At 54.6% G+C, this 14,714-nt stretch overlaps 1 protein-coding gene across 2 annotated transcripts; it reads left to right on the top strand.

The window, feature by feature from the left end:
- The first annotated feature begins 1,154 nt into the window (after nt 1-1,154).
- LOC100858097 lies at nt 1,155-11,675 on the top strand. Of its 2 annotated transcripts, XM_040655721.1 has the most exons (17): nt 1,155-3,150; nt 3,355-3,431; nt 3,854-3,958; nt 4,190-4,342; nt 4,531-4,682; nt 5,072-5,210; nt 6,059-6,210; nt 6,600-6,738; nt 7,436-7,587; nt 7,903-8,050; nt 8,487-8,624; nt 9,032-9,208; nt 9,790-9,945; nt 10,093-10,194; nt 10,310-10,412; nt 10,652-10,708; nt 10,996-11,675. In XM_040655721.1, exons 1-17 carry the CDS (start codon nt 3,033-3,035, stop codon nt 11,160-11,162), a joined length of 2,235 nt encoding a protein of 744 aa, XP_040511655.1. In that variant the 5' UTR covers nt 1,155-3,032; the 3' UTR covers nt 11,163-11,675. The 2 variants fall into 2 exon arrangements, with proteins under 2 accessions (XP_040511655.1, XP_003643101.3); XM_003643053.5 differs by lacking the exons at nt 6,059-6,210; nt 6,600-6,738.
- Nucleotides 11,676-14,714: the final 3,039 nt, after the last annotated feature.

The raw sequence follows: 14,714 nt of genomic DNA, 5'->3' as shown, positions 1-14,714 counted from the left end.
CGAGGGAAAATGGCCTCAAGTTGCGCCAAGGCAAGTTTAGGTTGGACGTTAGGAAACACTTCTTTACAGAAAGGGTTGTTAAACACTGGAATGGGCTCCCCAGGGAGGTGGTTGAGTCACCGTCCCTGCATGTGTTTAAGAGCCGTTTGGATGTGGTGCTCAGAGATATGATTTAGCGGAGGGCTGTTAGAGTTGGGGTACTGTGGTTAGGATGCGGTTGGACTTGATGATCTTTGAGGTCCTTTCCAACCTGAGTAATTCTATGATTCTAGGAATACAGCTCTGCCAGCTCACACTCTCTCCTTGTCTCTCTGTGGTGACCAGGAGGAGATGCTCAAGATGATGTTCCTGGAGAGCATCTGCAGCATTTCCAGAATCAGCAAAAACAAGGGCTTGTGTGAGAGCCTGGCTGTTTTCCGCCGTGAGAAGAACTTGGCAGAGAAAGTCAAGGTGAGGGGACAGCGTAAGGGGTTGTGGGAGGGGGCAGAGCTGCCCAGGGACTGGCACCCTGCGAGGCTGGGGTGGGCAGGGGGGACAGTGAGTGTTGCTGAGATGTCAGCAGTGGGTCGCAGTGTGCCTTTGTGTTCAGGTGCTGGGCTGAGCGCACTGGGGCTCCTATGGCACTGCTGACCGGCCGCCAGGTCTGCTAGTGCTGGGTGCTGGTGACTGCTAGGTCCCATCTTGGTTGTACTCTACAGGAAGCTGCTGGAAAATGAGCCCATGGACCAGCTGCGTGCAGCAGTGCGGTACCAAGCCGTGCTTGCAATCGCCACCTTGAGGTACCAGCCCACCCCCATTTTTCCCGCGCAACCCCAGGCCACAATCCTGGTGGCTCTGACCTTAGCCGGGAGGCATCCCCCCCGTGGGCAGGGAAGCCCTCAGCTCTCCCCTGCTCTGGGCTTCTCGAGAGCTTGGAGGAAGCCCTGAAGCTCCCTTGCAGGGTCTTGGCTCTTGCCCCAGAGCAGGAGGCATCAGGACTGTCCTCCAGCCCAGGCCAGTCCCGTGGAGGAAGTGCCTCCCAAGTAGAGCTCCACATCCCTCCCAGGGACCCTTGCCCAGGGGAGGACTTGTTCCACCCCTGCCTCAGCACTGAGGCACTACTCCCAACATCAAGGTCACTCTATTTGCAGTGAAATGAAGGCAACTTTGGACAATCAAATAATACCTCTTTCGCATGTGTGCTTCAAAGCCATCTCCTGCCTTCCTCCAAAAGAGGACCTGAACATCTGCCTTTACAATCAAGTATGTACTGGGTCATTTCCTGTAGTTCCCATGCCCCTGGATTTTTCATATGCAGAGATTATGAGAGAACCTGGCAGGCCGGGTCTTGGCCATGCTTCCCCCCACCTGTTCCCTCTCGCTCTAGCCGTGGGCCTGGCAACAAGCAGCACTCACAGCCTGGTCTGCACACAGCAGAAAGACTTCCACAACCTGTTGCTCTCTTTACAGACCCTGCACACTATGGAGAAAATGACGCAGATGCTGCTGGTCAGCCATCGCACCTCCAACGGAAAGGAGCTGCAGAACATCTTGGAGGTCCGTCTATTGCGGAGCTCTGCCCCCAGAGCTCTCTTTGGTAGAATTTGAGGCCTCTCCATAGGAGCAACACTGGCAGCAGCCAGAGCCTGCAAGGGACCTCAGTGGCAGTAGCCCCATGAAGGGCTGGACTCTAGCTCAGGGGAGGCCTGGATGGGTGCTGTGACTCCAGCCGGGAGCTCAGCAGAGCTGCTTCTGTGTGCTGATCCACCTTCCACAGTGTGACAGGTACCAGCCCGGACATCTCCACAGTCTTCTTGTCTTGTTCACGTGAAGAGCGGGGCTCAGAGATGTTCTCGCTGCCAGAGCCAAGCAAAGCTGCAGGCTATCCTTGAGGAGCAGGCCTTCCATTCCACCCTCCACCCTCCATGGCACCTTCCATTTCAGGGCAAACCCCGAGTGCATAAGCCTGGTAGCAGAGCCTTACGACGAAGGACCGTTCTTGGAAGGTCCAAATCGAGGCAAAAAGCCGCACCTAAGAAGCTCTGAGAAGCTCTAAAGAAGCTGATCGAGAGCGAGGCAGCCTGCAGCCCGCAGTCCACGGCCTGCAGCACGCACCCCACCCCCAGCCGGCAGGCAGGCAGGCGGGCGGGCAGGCGGGCAGGCAGGGCGAGGCAGGCAGGCATATAGGCTTAACACTTAGCACTTAACAGGTCCCTTAGGTCGTTGCTCTCTTGACACACCAAAGTGCAACCGTGGTCCCCAGACGGCAGCAAGAAAGGGAGTAGAGACTCAGACTGAAAGCATGAATGCCCATGCCGCAGTTCAGGTCTCAGGCTGTGGAGAACGCCTGGCCCTGTCACTGCTACAGGAGGGCAGCAGGGATACCACCTGTGTGTGGTGGTGCGAGCAGGTGGATGATCTGCTCAGCCTGGTGGTAGAGCTAAAGGAGGAAGTGGAAAGGCCTTATTAGGATGCAGTGTTACCAATTATCTGACAGTGTATTGTCAGCTAATCAGAAATAAGGGCACAGGATTGTATCTACTGTGTGAAACTCTTCATTTACATCTTTACGACTCAGTAGTGTATGCCTAGGAGCTCACAAGCCTGTGAGCAAAACAGCTGCTGAGCTGAAGGCGAATGTTGGTCTTCCTCCTCTGTCCTACTGTGGCTGTCTCTGGCCTCGCATCAAAAGCAGGAGAGCCTGGGCAGTATGGCTGCTCTCGGGCCCACTTCCAAAGCTTTCTTGGTAAGCATGTGCACACATCCCTCCTACTGGAGGAGTTTGGTCTATGTCATTTAAACCCTGGGGCCGTGAGCTAGCCCCCACGCAGGGCTAGCCCCACGCAGGGCGACGGGTCACAATGGGGCTCTTAGTGACCTATCCCTGTGACACCCAGGGATAGCTGGCGCCAACCTGGAGGTTACACAGTGTCCGACAGGGCAGGAGTGTGCGGGTCTGGCGAGGAGTCCCAGAGCGCAGCACACATCATTTCCCTCTACCCCTGGCAGCCCCGTGGCTGCCACCTCCCCACCTTCAGCCTTCATCCCACAGGATGGAGGAGAGACCCCCCAGCCGCCCCAGGGTGGCCTGGGCAGAGAGCGGGGCTCCCCAGGAGAGAAGACCTCCACCGGAGCCCTACGAGGTGACTGAGGTGCAGTCGCTGCATGGTGGTGAGTAAGGGTCCCCAGCAGGATGGGCAGGGCTGGGGCAGTGAGTGCCCCCTGCTCAACACCCGGGCCCCTTGTCCTGGCAGCCAGGGGCAGACTGTGCCAGGGGAGTGGGCAGAGGGAGGGCTGGAGAGCGCAGAGCTCCTTCCTCTGCTCGCACCTGCCTTTGGCCCCCCTACAGCGCTGCTCACTCTACTTCTTTGTTAGATGCAGAGGAGGAGAATGAGGAGATGGAGAAGGAGACCATAGATACCATACAAAGCTTCCTCGGGAGTACCGAAAAGGTAACATCGTAAGCAGTGCCTGCATCCCTGGATGGTCCCTCTTGACTCTGCCTACAGGCTGCAGGAGAGCCGCTGGCTGGACAGAGCTGCTGCCCTCCAGGCATCCCGCACTGCTCCACACCCTGCAATGCTCTGGACCTACTGGACACAGCTCTTCCAGCTCATGCTCTCTCCTTCTTCTGCCGTGAGAAGAAGTCTGGCTATTGCAGAGCTCTGCCCCCAGGCCTCTCCATAGGAGCAACACTGGCAGCAGCCGGAGCCTGCAAGGGACCTCAGTGGCAGTAGCCCCGCAAAGGGCTGGGCTCTAGCTCAGGGGAGGCCTGGATGGGTGCTGTGACTCCAGCCGGGAGCTCAGCAGAGCTGCTTCTGCTGGAGGGGGCATCAGCGGCTCCCAGGCAAACCAGCGGCTCCTCTCCTCACAGGTGCTGCTGCCCTTCACCACATCCCAGAGAAAAACCGTGCATGAGATGGACATGGAGCAGATCTGGAAGCTTTGCGGCTTCATGGCCAGCAGTTTCTCCCAGGAGGTAAGGAGCCAGGAACTTTCCAGCCAGCCTATCTCCCCTTCTCTGCATCCCAGAGCAGCCTGCAGCTCAGGGGTACCTGCGAGACAAGCTTGGGCACAGCCGGGAGCCCTCAGCATGTTTGTGCCCCGAAGCAAGGGTCTTCACCCTTCCTTTTGCTCTGGTCTTCCCCCTCCAGACCACATTCTCACTCAATTTGACATGTCTTCCCTCTCTTTTCCCTTCCTACCGTAGCCATTTGGACAACTCCTTCAACCTTCTCAGAGGACAGACGTTGTCCTCATGGCCCTTGAAAAGACCGCTGGAGGCTGCTGTGTTGAGGACAGTGAGTGGGCCAAAATTATCCTGGATGTGGTTCTGAGACAGCCTGGCATCTGGCTGATGGATGTAAGCAGTCTGAGGCTGGATTACTGTGTCCTGCCCTGCCCTGCCCTGCCCTGCCCTCCGTAGATCACCGGCATTGGAAACCACTTTAAGCCAGCAGAGAGCGGTGGGAAGGGCGGTAACGTTATTGTCAGCGGGGCAAATGGCTGCAGTAGAGTGGCAGCAGCAATCTCCCTGTGTCCTCCCAACAGGTGCCAGTGATTATGGCGTTCATCCACAGACACCTAAAAAGCAAGAAAACATCAATTCAGCAGACGCTCTTCTCAGTGCTTGACGTGCTGGCCTACCAGTTTCCCAGAGATGTGCTGACAGCTGTGTTGACCCACCTTCCACAGAGTGACAGGTACTAGCCCTGGCAGCCCTGTGGTCTTGCTCACGTGAAGGGCAGGGCTAGGGGATGCTCTGGCTGCCAGAGCCAAGCCAAGCTGCAGGACATCCCTGAGGAGCAGCCCTCCATTCCACAGTGCTTTCCAGCGCTGGTGGGTCGGTCAGGGCTGCAGCAGCCAATGCCAACCAAGGCAGCCCAGAGCTCCCATCAGGCCCGTTGCCCTGCCCTTCAGGAAAGACCACCTCAGCCCCTCCAGCTTGCCCAGGCTGGGTCCCCAAGCCTCCAAAAGCACGCGGGGCAGCAGGGCCAGGGCTGAGCACAGCCTGTGGCCTGCCAGGCCTGCCTGAGCCGTGGCGCTGTGGCTGAGGGAGCCCTGCTGACAGAGCGTTACTCTTCATTTGCAGCACTACTCTGGATATGTGGAAGAGTATGCTTTACTTCCCACGGTCATCAGGGAGGGTCTTGGAAGTGCTGTGCACTGTGCTCAAGGAGGAAGACCTCTGCGGGATACCCACAGCAGAGTTGGACCTCGTTCGCCTGACTGTGAGTTACCGGGCAATGCACTAGGCTTTCCTTCAGGGCTCTTTTTCTCCCGTTCCCTGCCTCCCCTTGCCTTGCCCCCCAGAATGGGAAGCTGGGGTAGGGTAGGGGTAGAGTTGGGGTCATGGCTGGGGGACCAGGGAGAGTCATGGCCTCTGTACAGGCTGAGCAGTCCGCAGGACCGGAGGGGGGAAGTGCCTGTGGCCACCCACGTCTGGTGCCAATTTTGTGCCAGCTCCTGCAGGTCAATTGCCTTTTCAGAGGCGTGAGAGTAAGAGGCTGTGCCTGGTCAGAGGGCAGGAGGAGCAGGCCTTGTCCCTGGCAGCTTGGTTATTCTTTGTGATGTGAGGTCCCCGTGCAGGGGACCTGCTCAACAACAAAAGCATCTGTTGCCAAGAGTTCCTTCCAGACCCTCCACTGCTCCCTTTTGCTGCCTGCACCAGGCATTCTCCCCAGGTGCCGCAGCAGAGAGGTGGAGGCTAAGCGGGCCACATGTGCCCCTGCGGCACTGCTGAGGACCGGCCCTGTTTCCTCCTTGTCCCAATGCCTGGGGAGTTCTGCTTTGACCAGGTTGGGTGGCTGGGGGGCCACTGTGGGGTGCAGAGATCCTCTGATTAAAGCTTGTTGCATTGCTTTGCGTGAACACACAGCATCTTTGTGCAGAGTATGCCCTGAAGCATCTCCCTTTGCGTCAGCCATGCTGATGATATGGCCTGCTCTCCACGGCTCTTGGGCGTCTGAAGGCATTTTAAGGCAGCACAGAGCAATGGCAGGGGAAGAAATATCACTGCCAGCGGGGCAACCAGCTGTAGCACCGTTGCAGCAATATTCTTCCTGTGTCCTCCGTACAGGTGCCAGAGATTCTTGCGTCCATCCATAGAAACCTGAAAAGCCCGCCTACATTACATCAGCCGACCTTCTTGTCACTGCTGGATATGCTGGCCTGCCAGTTCCCTAGAAATGTGCTGACGTGCGTGTTGACCCACCTTCCACAGAATGACAGGTACCAGCCCTGGCAGCCCTGTGGTCTTGCTCACGTGAAGGGCAGGGCTAGGGGATGCTCTGGCTGCCAGAGCCAAGCCAAGCTGCAGGACATCCCTGAGGAGCAGCCCTCCATTCCACAGTGCTTTCCAGCGCTGGTGGGTCGGTCAGGGCTGCAGCAGCCAATGCCAACCAAGGCAGCCCAGAGCTCCCATCAGGCCCGTTGCCCTGCCCTTCAGGAAAGACCACCTCAGCCCCTCCAGCTTGCCCAGGCTGGGTCCCCAAGCCTCCAAAAGCACGCGGGGCAGCAGGGCCAGGGCTGAGCACAGCCTGTGGCCTGCCAGGCCTGCCTGAGCCGTGGCGCTGTGGCTGAGGGAGCCCTGCTGACAGAGCGTTACTCTTCATTTGCAGCACTACTCTGGATATGTGGAAGAGTATGCTTTCATCCACACGGTCATCAGAGAGGGTCTTAGAAGTGCTATTCCTTGTCTTCAAGATGGGCACTCTGTGCGGGATACCCACAGCAGAGTTGGACCTCCTTCACCTGACTGTGAGTTACCGGGCAATGCACTGGGCTTTCCTTCGGGGCTCTTTTTCCCCCGTTCCCTGCCTCCCCTTGCCTTGCCCCCCAGAATGGGAAGCTGGGGTAGGGTAGGGGTAGAGTTGGGGTCATGGCTGGGGGACCAGGGAGAGTCATGGCCTCTGTACAGGCTGAGCAGTCCGCAGGACCGGAGGGGGGAAGTGCCTGTGGCCACCCACGTCTGGTGCCAATTTTGTGCCAGCTCCTGCAGGTCAATTGCCTTTTCAGAGGCGTGAGAGTAAGAGGCTGTGCCTGGTCAGAGGGCAGGAGGAGCAGGCCTTGTCCCTGGCAGCTTGGTTATTCTTTGTGATGTGAGGTCCCCGTGCAGGGGACCTTCTCAGCCTCTGTACAACAAAAGCATCTGTTGCCAAGAGTTCCTTCCAGACCCTCCACTGCTCCCTTTTGCTGCCTGCACCAGGCATTCTCCCCAGGTGCCGCAGCAGAGAGGTAGAGGCTAAGCGGGCCACATGTGCCCCTGCGGCACTGCTGAGGGCCGGCCCTGTTTCCTCCTTGTCCCAGTGCTCAGGGAGCTCTGCTTTGACCAGGTTGGGTGGCTGGGGGACCACTGTGAGGCACAGGCACCCCGTGATTGAAACCTGTTGCATTGCTTTGCATGAAAACACAACACCTTTGTGCCAGAGTTCACCTTCCTGTGTCCTCCCTACAGGTGCCAGAGATTCTTGGGTCCATCCCTAGAAACTTGAAAAGAAGGCGTGCATCACTTCAGGAGACACTCTTCTCATTGCTGGATATGCTGACCAGACACTTTCCCAGAGATGTGCTGATGAGTGTGTTGACCCACCTTCCACAGTGTGACAGGTACCAGCCCGGACATCTCCACAGTCTTGTAGTCTTGTTCACGTGAAGAGCGGGGCTCAGAGATGTTCTCGCTGCCAGAGCCAAGCAAAGCTGCAGAATATCCTTGAGGAGCTGGCCTTCCATTCCACTGTGCTTTCCAGTGCCGGTGGGCCAGTCAGGGCTGCAGCAGCCAGTGCTGACCAGGGCAACCCAGTGCTCCCATCAGGAGGATGCGGGGAGGCAGGGCCACGGCTACACCACAGCCTGTGGCCTGCCTGTGCTGTGGTGCTGTGGCTGAGGCAGCCCTGCTGACAGAGCATTGCTCTTCATTTGCAGCACTACTCTGGACATCTGGGAGAGCCTGCTTGCCCCAGCAGCGACTTCAGAGAGGGTCTTGGAAGAGCTGTGCAGTGTTCTTCAGGACCAACAGCTGTGCATGACCTTTAACTTCACCACCGTGGATTTTGGCCTTCTTCGTCTGACTGTGAGTTACTGGGCGAGGCACCTTGCTCTCCTACAGGGCTGTCTTTTCCCCAGCTCCCTGCCCCCGCTGCCTCGCCCCTGAGACAGGAAAGCTGCAGAAGGGCAGGGGAGGAGTCAGGGCCATGGCTGAAGTGCCTGCAGCCACCCATGCCTGGTGCTGTATTTGTGCAAGCTCCCGCTGGTCAACTGCCTTTGAGGAGCATGAGAGCAAGAGGCTGCGGCTGGTCAGAGGGAAGGAGCAGCAGGCCAAGGAGTCATCTTGCGCAGTGCTACGCCTGTGGCACGGAGAGACTGTGGGGCCCTCCAAAGGCGCTGCTGCCAAAGGCCAGGCTGTGCGGCCCCAGTGCCCTGCCCTGAGCTGCCAGAGAATCCAGAAGCTGCAGGGTGCAGGGAGTCCAGCTGCCTCTGTCTGGCTCTCACTGCTGTGTTTGTTTCAGGTGATGCGCCCCACTGAAGAGATCCTGCAGGAGTTATGTAACCCAGACCTCTTCCAGATGTTCCTGAAGATTAAAAGCTTGCCACTACTATGGCTGGTGCTCAGAGGCCTTGTCCTCCTGTCAGAGAGACCTGAGACGGTGAGCAGGACCTAGCCAAATGAGAACTGTGTTGGCAGCCCGGCGCTGGGGCGTTGGGCAGTGTTGTGCCTTGACCTTGCCCGACACTCGTGAGTCTGAGTGATGGCCATGGTGGGGCCTGGTGGCTGCCTGGGGAGCTTTCCAGATGGGTTACCTGGGGGCCTGATTGAAAAGGGGGTGGCTGAGCTGGGACACAGAATCCTTCCTTGCTCTCCTTCTCTCCTTCTCCTATCTCCCCACATCCGTATCAGGGAGCCCATGGCCACCGCCTGCCCAGAGTCTGCTGCTGCCATTCCTGTGGCAGCTGCCAGGAAGCAAGGCGTGTGGCTGGTGCACTGAAATCAGAGCTTTTGGGCCAGGGTGGCCATTGCCCTCTTGATGAAAAGGAAATTGTGTGTTTTGTACAGGCAAGAGAAATACGGGCCCTGCTGCCAGACATCATGGAGACCCTGCAGTTTGGCAACGTGCACGTCACTCTTAACGCACTGAATATCTTCAGAAACATGATGAATCATCTGGGGAAGATGGTGCTGCGTCCCATTACTCTGGAGCTGGCCGACAAGCTCCTGCATCTTTTTAATCACGTAAGTCTGCTGCGGGAGGCTGAGCACTGCAGGTGGGTGCTTGGCTGGAATGTGTTCTCCTCTCTTTGCCCCTCTGGGCTCTCATGGGATGTGTACTGGGCTCTGCAGCCCAGCAGGCCTTGTCCCCGGCAGCTGGGTTGTTCTTGGTGGTGTGAAGCCCCTGTGCTGGGGCCCAGCCCGACCTCGGTGCAAAACACCTGCTGCCAAGGGTTGCTTTCAGACTGTCCAGTGGCCCCTTTACTGCCAGCACCAGGCATTCTCCCCAGGTGCCGTAGCAGAGAGGTGGAGCCTAAGCAGGCGGCGTGTGCCCTGGAGGCACTGCCAAAGGGCAGCCCTGTCTCCTCCTTGGGCCAGTGCTTGCGGAGCTTCTTTGACATGGTAGGGTGGCTGAGGGAGCACTCTGAGGCGCAGGCACTGCATGCTGGAAACCTGTTGCAGTGGTTTGCATGAATTCACAGCACATTCATGCGGAACGTGACTCTGAAGCATCATGGCTCACTTTGCATCAGCCACACCTGCTCTCGTGCTCACCATGCGCAGCAAGAGAGTGTTGCTGAGGTCCTCCTCTACTCCTCCCTCAGGTGTCAGGTGAAGTACGAGAGTCTTCCATCCTCCTCTTCCAAGATGTGATGGAGGCTGTGGTGTGGTGGCAAAAGGGAAAAATGCGGAAGAACGTACGCCGGGGCCTGCTCCCTCTGCTCTTTCGGAACAGTGATGAGACCTCAAGTGTTGCAGAGGTATGAATTTCAGACCTGGCCGGTGTGCAGGCAAGAGTGTGCTGACACCTCAGGGGCGGTCTGAGAATGGAGGGTGAGGGCAGCATGCATTCCAGCTCTTGGGATCTGTGTCTGTGGTACCATCTCCCGGCATCTGTTGCTCCGTAGGCGGCGGGGGAAACCCTTCTTGCTTGTGCAAAGTTCCTGAACTGGCAGGAGCTCAAGCACCAGGCTGAGAAGAGGAATATGGTGGGGATCAGGGAGTGCTTGGTAAGGACAACTCCGCAACCCCTGCCCTTTTGATGAGGAAATGGACATTGGCAGGGGGGCCGCACCTGCAGCTGGGAAGGGTCTGTAAGCCCCATGCCTCTGTGTTCTTCTCCAGCTACAGCAGGACAGGAAGAGGGTGGATAAATACCTGCAGCAGAGCCTGCTCTACCTGAGGGATTCTCAGGCTGCTATGCGACAAGAGGCTCTCTCGTTCATTGGTGAGCCCAACCCCTGGGTCCCTCTTTGAGCCCTGCCCTGGCAGCAAGGCACAGCCCTGCAGCCCCCAGGTACACTCTGCCCATGCCAGAAGCCCCAGTGGGTGCTTTGCTCAGGTCCTCCCTCAGGCACCGTCCCTGCCTGGGGTGCAGGACCGGAAGCAGCTGGGCTGGCTGGACCGCAGTCTGTGCTCCTGGGAGCGTGCTGGGGAGTGGGGATCTGATGGGAGCTCTGTACCTAGGGCTGGCGTGGGTCTACTGGGACCAAAGTGAGGAAATGCGGAAGAAAATCTACAGTGGTGAGTGAGAACAGCGCTGTGTGTGCTGATGCTGGGGGCAGGGGACAGAGCCTGAGCAGTGTGCAGCCATGTCTTGCCCTGCTCCAAGGAAATGCTGCAGGGGCAGAGGAACGTTCCTGGGGTAGATGCAGCAATCCTGAGCAGTGGCTCCCAGCTGATCCCTTAGTTTTGCATGCTCCTCGTGGCCCGGAAAAGTGATGGGTGGGGCTGGCATGGTCTGAAGGGGATGCTGGCGGGTCTCTGCAGGTTGGGGGGTTTCACCCTTGTTCTGCTTTCTTCTCTCGCAGTCCTCCATCCTTTGGAACGTGACAGCCATCCGACGATCCGTTCTCTGGCAACTTCCACAATCCTGATGCTGAGATATTCACGTCAGCAGGCAAAATCAGGAGGGGGCAGGCTGGTAGAACTGCGTTGCTGGCCCTGCAATCCCCTCTTTCGTCATAAGTATGATTGATTATGCCACTGATTCTATGAAGTTTTTTTATTGTTCTATGATTAAATTCTATAATAACTACAAAGCCGTTCCCTTGGTGTCCTCCTGTGTTGAGCTTATGCGCAAGGCTTCCGTAGCAGTGGGCCAGAGGTGGAACCAGCATGGGGAGGGCTTGGGTGAAGAGCCTGCCCCAGCCATCTCCAAATGGGATCTGGCCCTGGAGGAGCCCATGTAGGAGCAGCTGGATCAGGGCTGAAGGAGGTTGCAACCCATGAGAAGAACCATGGTGCTGTAGGCTGTCTCCCTGCGGCTCATGGTGTCAAGAATGGACAGAAATCAGAGGATTGGTCTGGATGCAAGAGTGCATCCTCAGCACGTTTGCTGACAGTACTCAAGGGGGAGGTGCAACTGATTCTCTGGAGGGGTGAGAGGCCTTTCATGGGGAGAGAGGTCCATTGCAGGGCTGGACAATCAGCAACAGCCTGCATTCCCACTGAAGAAAATAAAGTCTTTAAACTGGCGTACATCATTCCAGGCTTGGGGAGGAGTGGCTGGAAAGCTCCCTGATGGAAAGGGACCGGAAAGGGACTTGGTGTACTGATGGACAGTCAGTTGAATATGAGCCAGCAGTGTGCCCAGGTGGCCGAGAAGGCCAATGGCATCCTGGCTTGTATCAGGAATGGTGTGGTGAGCAGCACTAGGGAAGTCATCCCGCCCCCGTTCTTCGCACCAATGAGGTCCCACCTTCAGTTCTGTTTTCAGTTCAATACATACCTCAATACGCGCTGGAGCATATCCAAAGAAGGGCAACAAGGCCTGTGAAGGGCTTGGAGAATACACCCTATGAGGAGCAACTAAAGGAACTGGGGCTGTTTAGTCTGGCGAAAAGGAGGATGGACGGCTGGATGATCAGCAACAGCATGCTCTTCCACTGTAGTAAATAAAACGGTCTTTAAACTGGCATACAGAATTCCTAAGTACCCCAAGGCTTATATTCAATGTCTGTCAAGGGCAGTATCCCCTCTGCGTACAAAGTAAGACTAACTTCATGGCAGACACTCATGTTGCTTTGAGCACTCTATCTACTCATTTTGCTTGGCCTTTGACAGATACAAAGTAAGAAAGTAACTGTTTTTCTAATTTCTTACAAAGATGAGGCACTAATAATCAAAGTTCCTGTTTGCTCAGCAGTGTTGTGTGCCTTGGCATGAGTGTCATGTGGGATCAGACAAATTGGTTTTTATTTCAAGGGGAAAAAAACATCTCTCCATATATGCTGGAGACCCAGAAATCCAGGGTCAAAGATCTTTGATTTGGAGTTTGCATTTCAAAACTGGGAGAGAATGATTCTCCAAATTTTCTCTGCTGTCATTTAACTCTTAAAATGATCTTAATAAGAATAATGATATCAGCACCACAAAAACACAGCAAAAATTCTCTTCTCCTGGATCCAAGAGTCTATTTGGACAAGATGTGTCCTAGATATCCCAGAATGGTCAAGTTGTGTGAGCCTGCCTCAATCAGCTTGCCTCCTTGTTCTGCATCATGTTTCAACACAGTATCCACAAAATGAGAATTACGCTGCGCTTGTGCTCCAGGGGCCAGTACGATTGTTAGCTTTGGTTGGTTTCCCTTTTCAAGGACCACATACTGTAGCTCATTCACACATGCAACTGAGTTAATATTCAGTGCAAGCATGTTTTGTCCTCTCTTAACAATGCAATATGGATTGCCTTATTCTCATCAAAATGAGATAGGAATTTCACTGGATTATTGCAAATGGGAAGACAATGCCAAAGTTGCATTTTTGAAACTGAGAAGATGTTAATTCAAAAAAAAAAAAAAAAAAAAAACCACAGCAAAAGAGTGGAGAAGAGCATCAACAAAGCCAATATCAGTCAGTCATCCAGGGCGGGGGGAAAGCAAAACAAACAGCAACAGCAACAGTGAAAAAAAGAAATAAGCGGATGTTCATCTATTTCATATACTTCGGCAAGCAATTAAAAATAAGCTGACTACACAAAGCTGTGGTTAGAGCATAGTCAGAGGTAAAAAGTACCAAGCTTCCTCCAAAAGAGAACTTGGACATTTGCCTCTATGACTGTGTATGTACCAAGTGAGCTACTGGAGGCCTCTACTCAAATCCCTTAGTTTTTCATTTCTCCTAATGTCTCTCTTCCTGAAGATCTCCTGAAGAAAGGCTTTCCTGTGAGAATGAACCGCTGGTATGGAATGTTGCAGTTAGTTTTGCTGCAGCGGATTTATCTCTGTGTGTGACATATTCATTCCTCTGACAACTGCTGTCATATTCACTCAGTTTGATAGTCAAAATCATGCTTTTATTACTTTATTCCTCACAGATTAATCTGATTTTCAGAGTTAGGCTGACTTTGTTTGCTTGGTTCAGCACTGGCAGTCTCAAGATTCCATGACATGTTCAGCTACAGGAATTATTACAGTTGCTGAATATGTGAGAGGCTGATAGAAGGCAACCTGACCGTTCCAGTGTCTCACCATCCTCACAGTAAAGAATTTATTTCAAATCTCTAGTCTAAATCTTCCCTCTTCCAATTTAAAGTCACTTCCCCTTGTCATGTAGCTACGTGTTCTTATAATAAGTCCCTCCCCAGCTTTCCTGTAAGCTTCGTTCAGGTACTGCTATAAGGTAGCTACAAGGTCCCCTCGGAGCCTTCTCCTGTCCACGCAGAAGAGCCCCAGCTCTCTCAGCCTGTCCTTGTAGGGTAGCTTCTCCAGCCCTCTGATCATCTTAGAGGCCCTTCTCCGGATTTGCTCCAACAGCTCCATGTCCTCCTTTGTTGAGGGTGTAGGAATGGAATGTTTCTGCATTAGATATGGAAAAGGGGGAACTGATCTGAAGAAGTAGAGCATACTGTATTTGTATTTTGTAACTTGTCCTTAGAAATAGCTGATGTGAAAAGGTAGAAATACCATATATGTTAGTAGCATATTTTAGAAATAGAGTCGTTGAATTATGTGATTAATTCTTGCTTGCAAAACTGCAGTACTTTTTAAATGTTCCAAATAGTATGCGTATAGTATTATGGACTAGAAAGCATATTGTAAGGCTATTCTGTTTGGATAAGAGACCCTCAGCAAAAGAAAAACAGGCTTAACAAACATCAAAGAAGCCAGGGCCTCCACACAAGGCTGGACTGCCTCGCCTTTATCTGGTATCCGTACGTTTAGCTGAGCGTCAGGAAGATTGTGCACCTGAAGTACTCAGCCAATGAGGAATCAGGGGAGAAAGAGATAAACGTTGAGTAACAGGGTATAAAAGATGTAACACTGTGTTCTGCAGGCATTCCTGTGTGCTTTCTCAGAGATACCACCCATACTCACCACCCCTTCCAACGATATTCTTCTCCCATCATGCCTGTCACTGATGGGCCACTGAAAGTCTGGATCAGCTTAAAGCACTAGACCTCTCCTTTCTGTCAGCTCATGAACCATCTATCTTAAAGGGGCACATTGTTCAGGATCTTCAAAGCCAGCAGTAAAATCCCATCAGCAAGTGTTAAATTAGAACATATGTGTCTGACCTTTTGGCCTGCT

The sequence above is a fragment of the Gallus gallus genome, chromosome Z (genome assembly GCF_016699485.2).
Source record: "Gallus gallus isolate bGalGal1 chromosome Z, bGalGal1.mat.broiler.GRCg7b, whole genome shotgun sequence".
NCBI classification, from domain to species: Eukaryota; Metazoa; Chordata; class Aves; order Galliformes; family Phasianidae; genus Gallus; species Gallus gallus.
The sequence above is the reverse complement of the archived record's forward strand: the minus strand, read 5'-3'. Positions and strand labels throughout refer to the sequence as shown.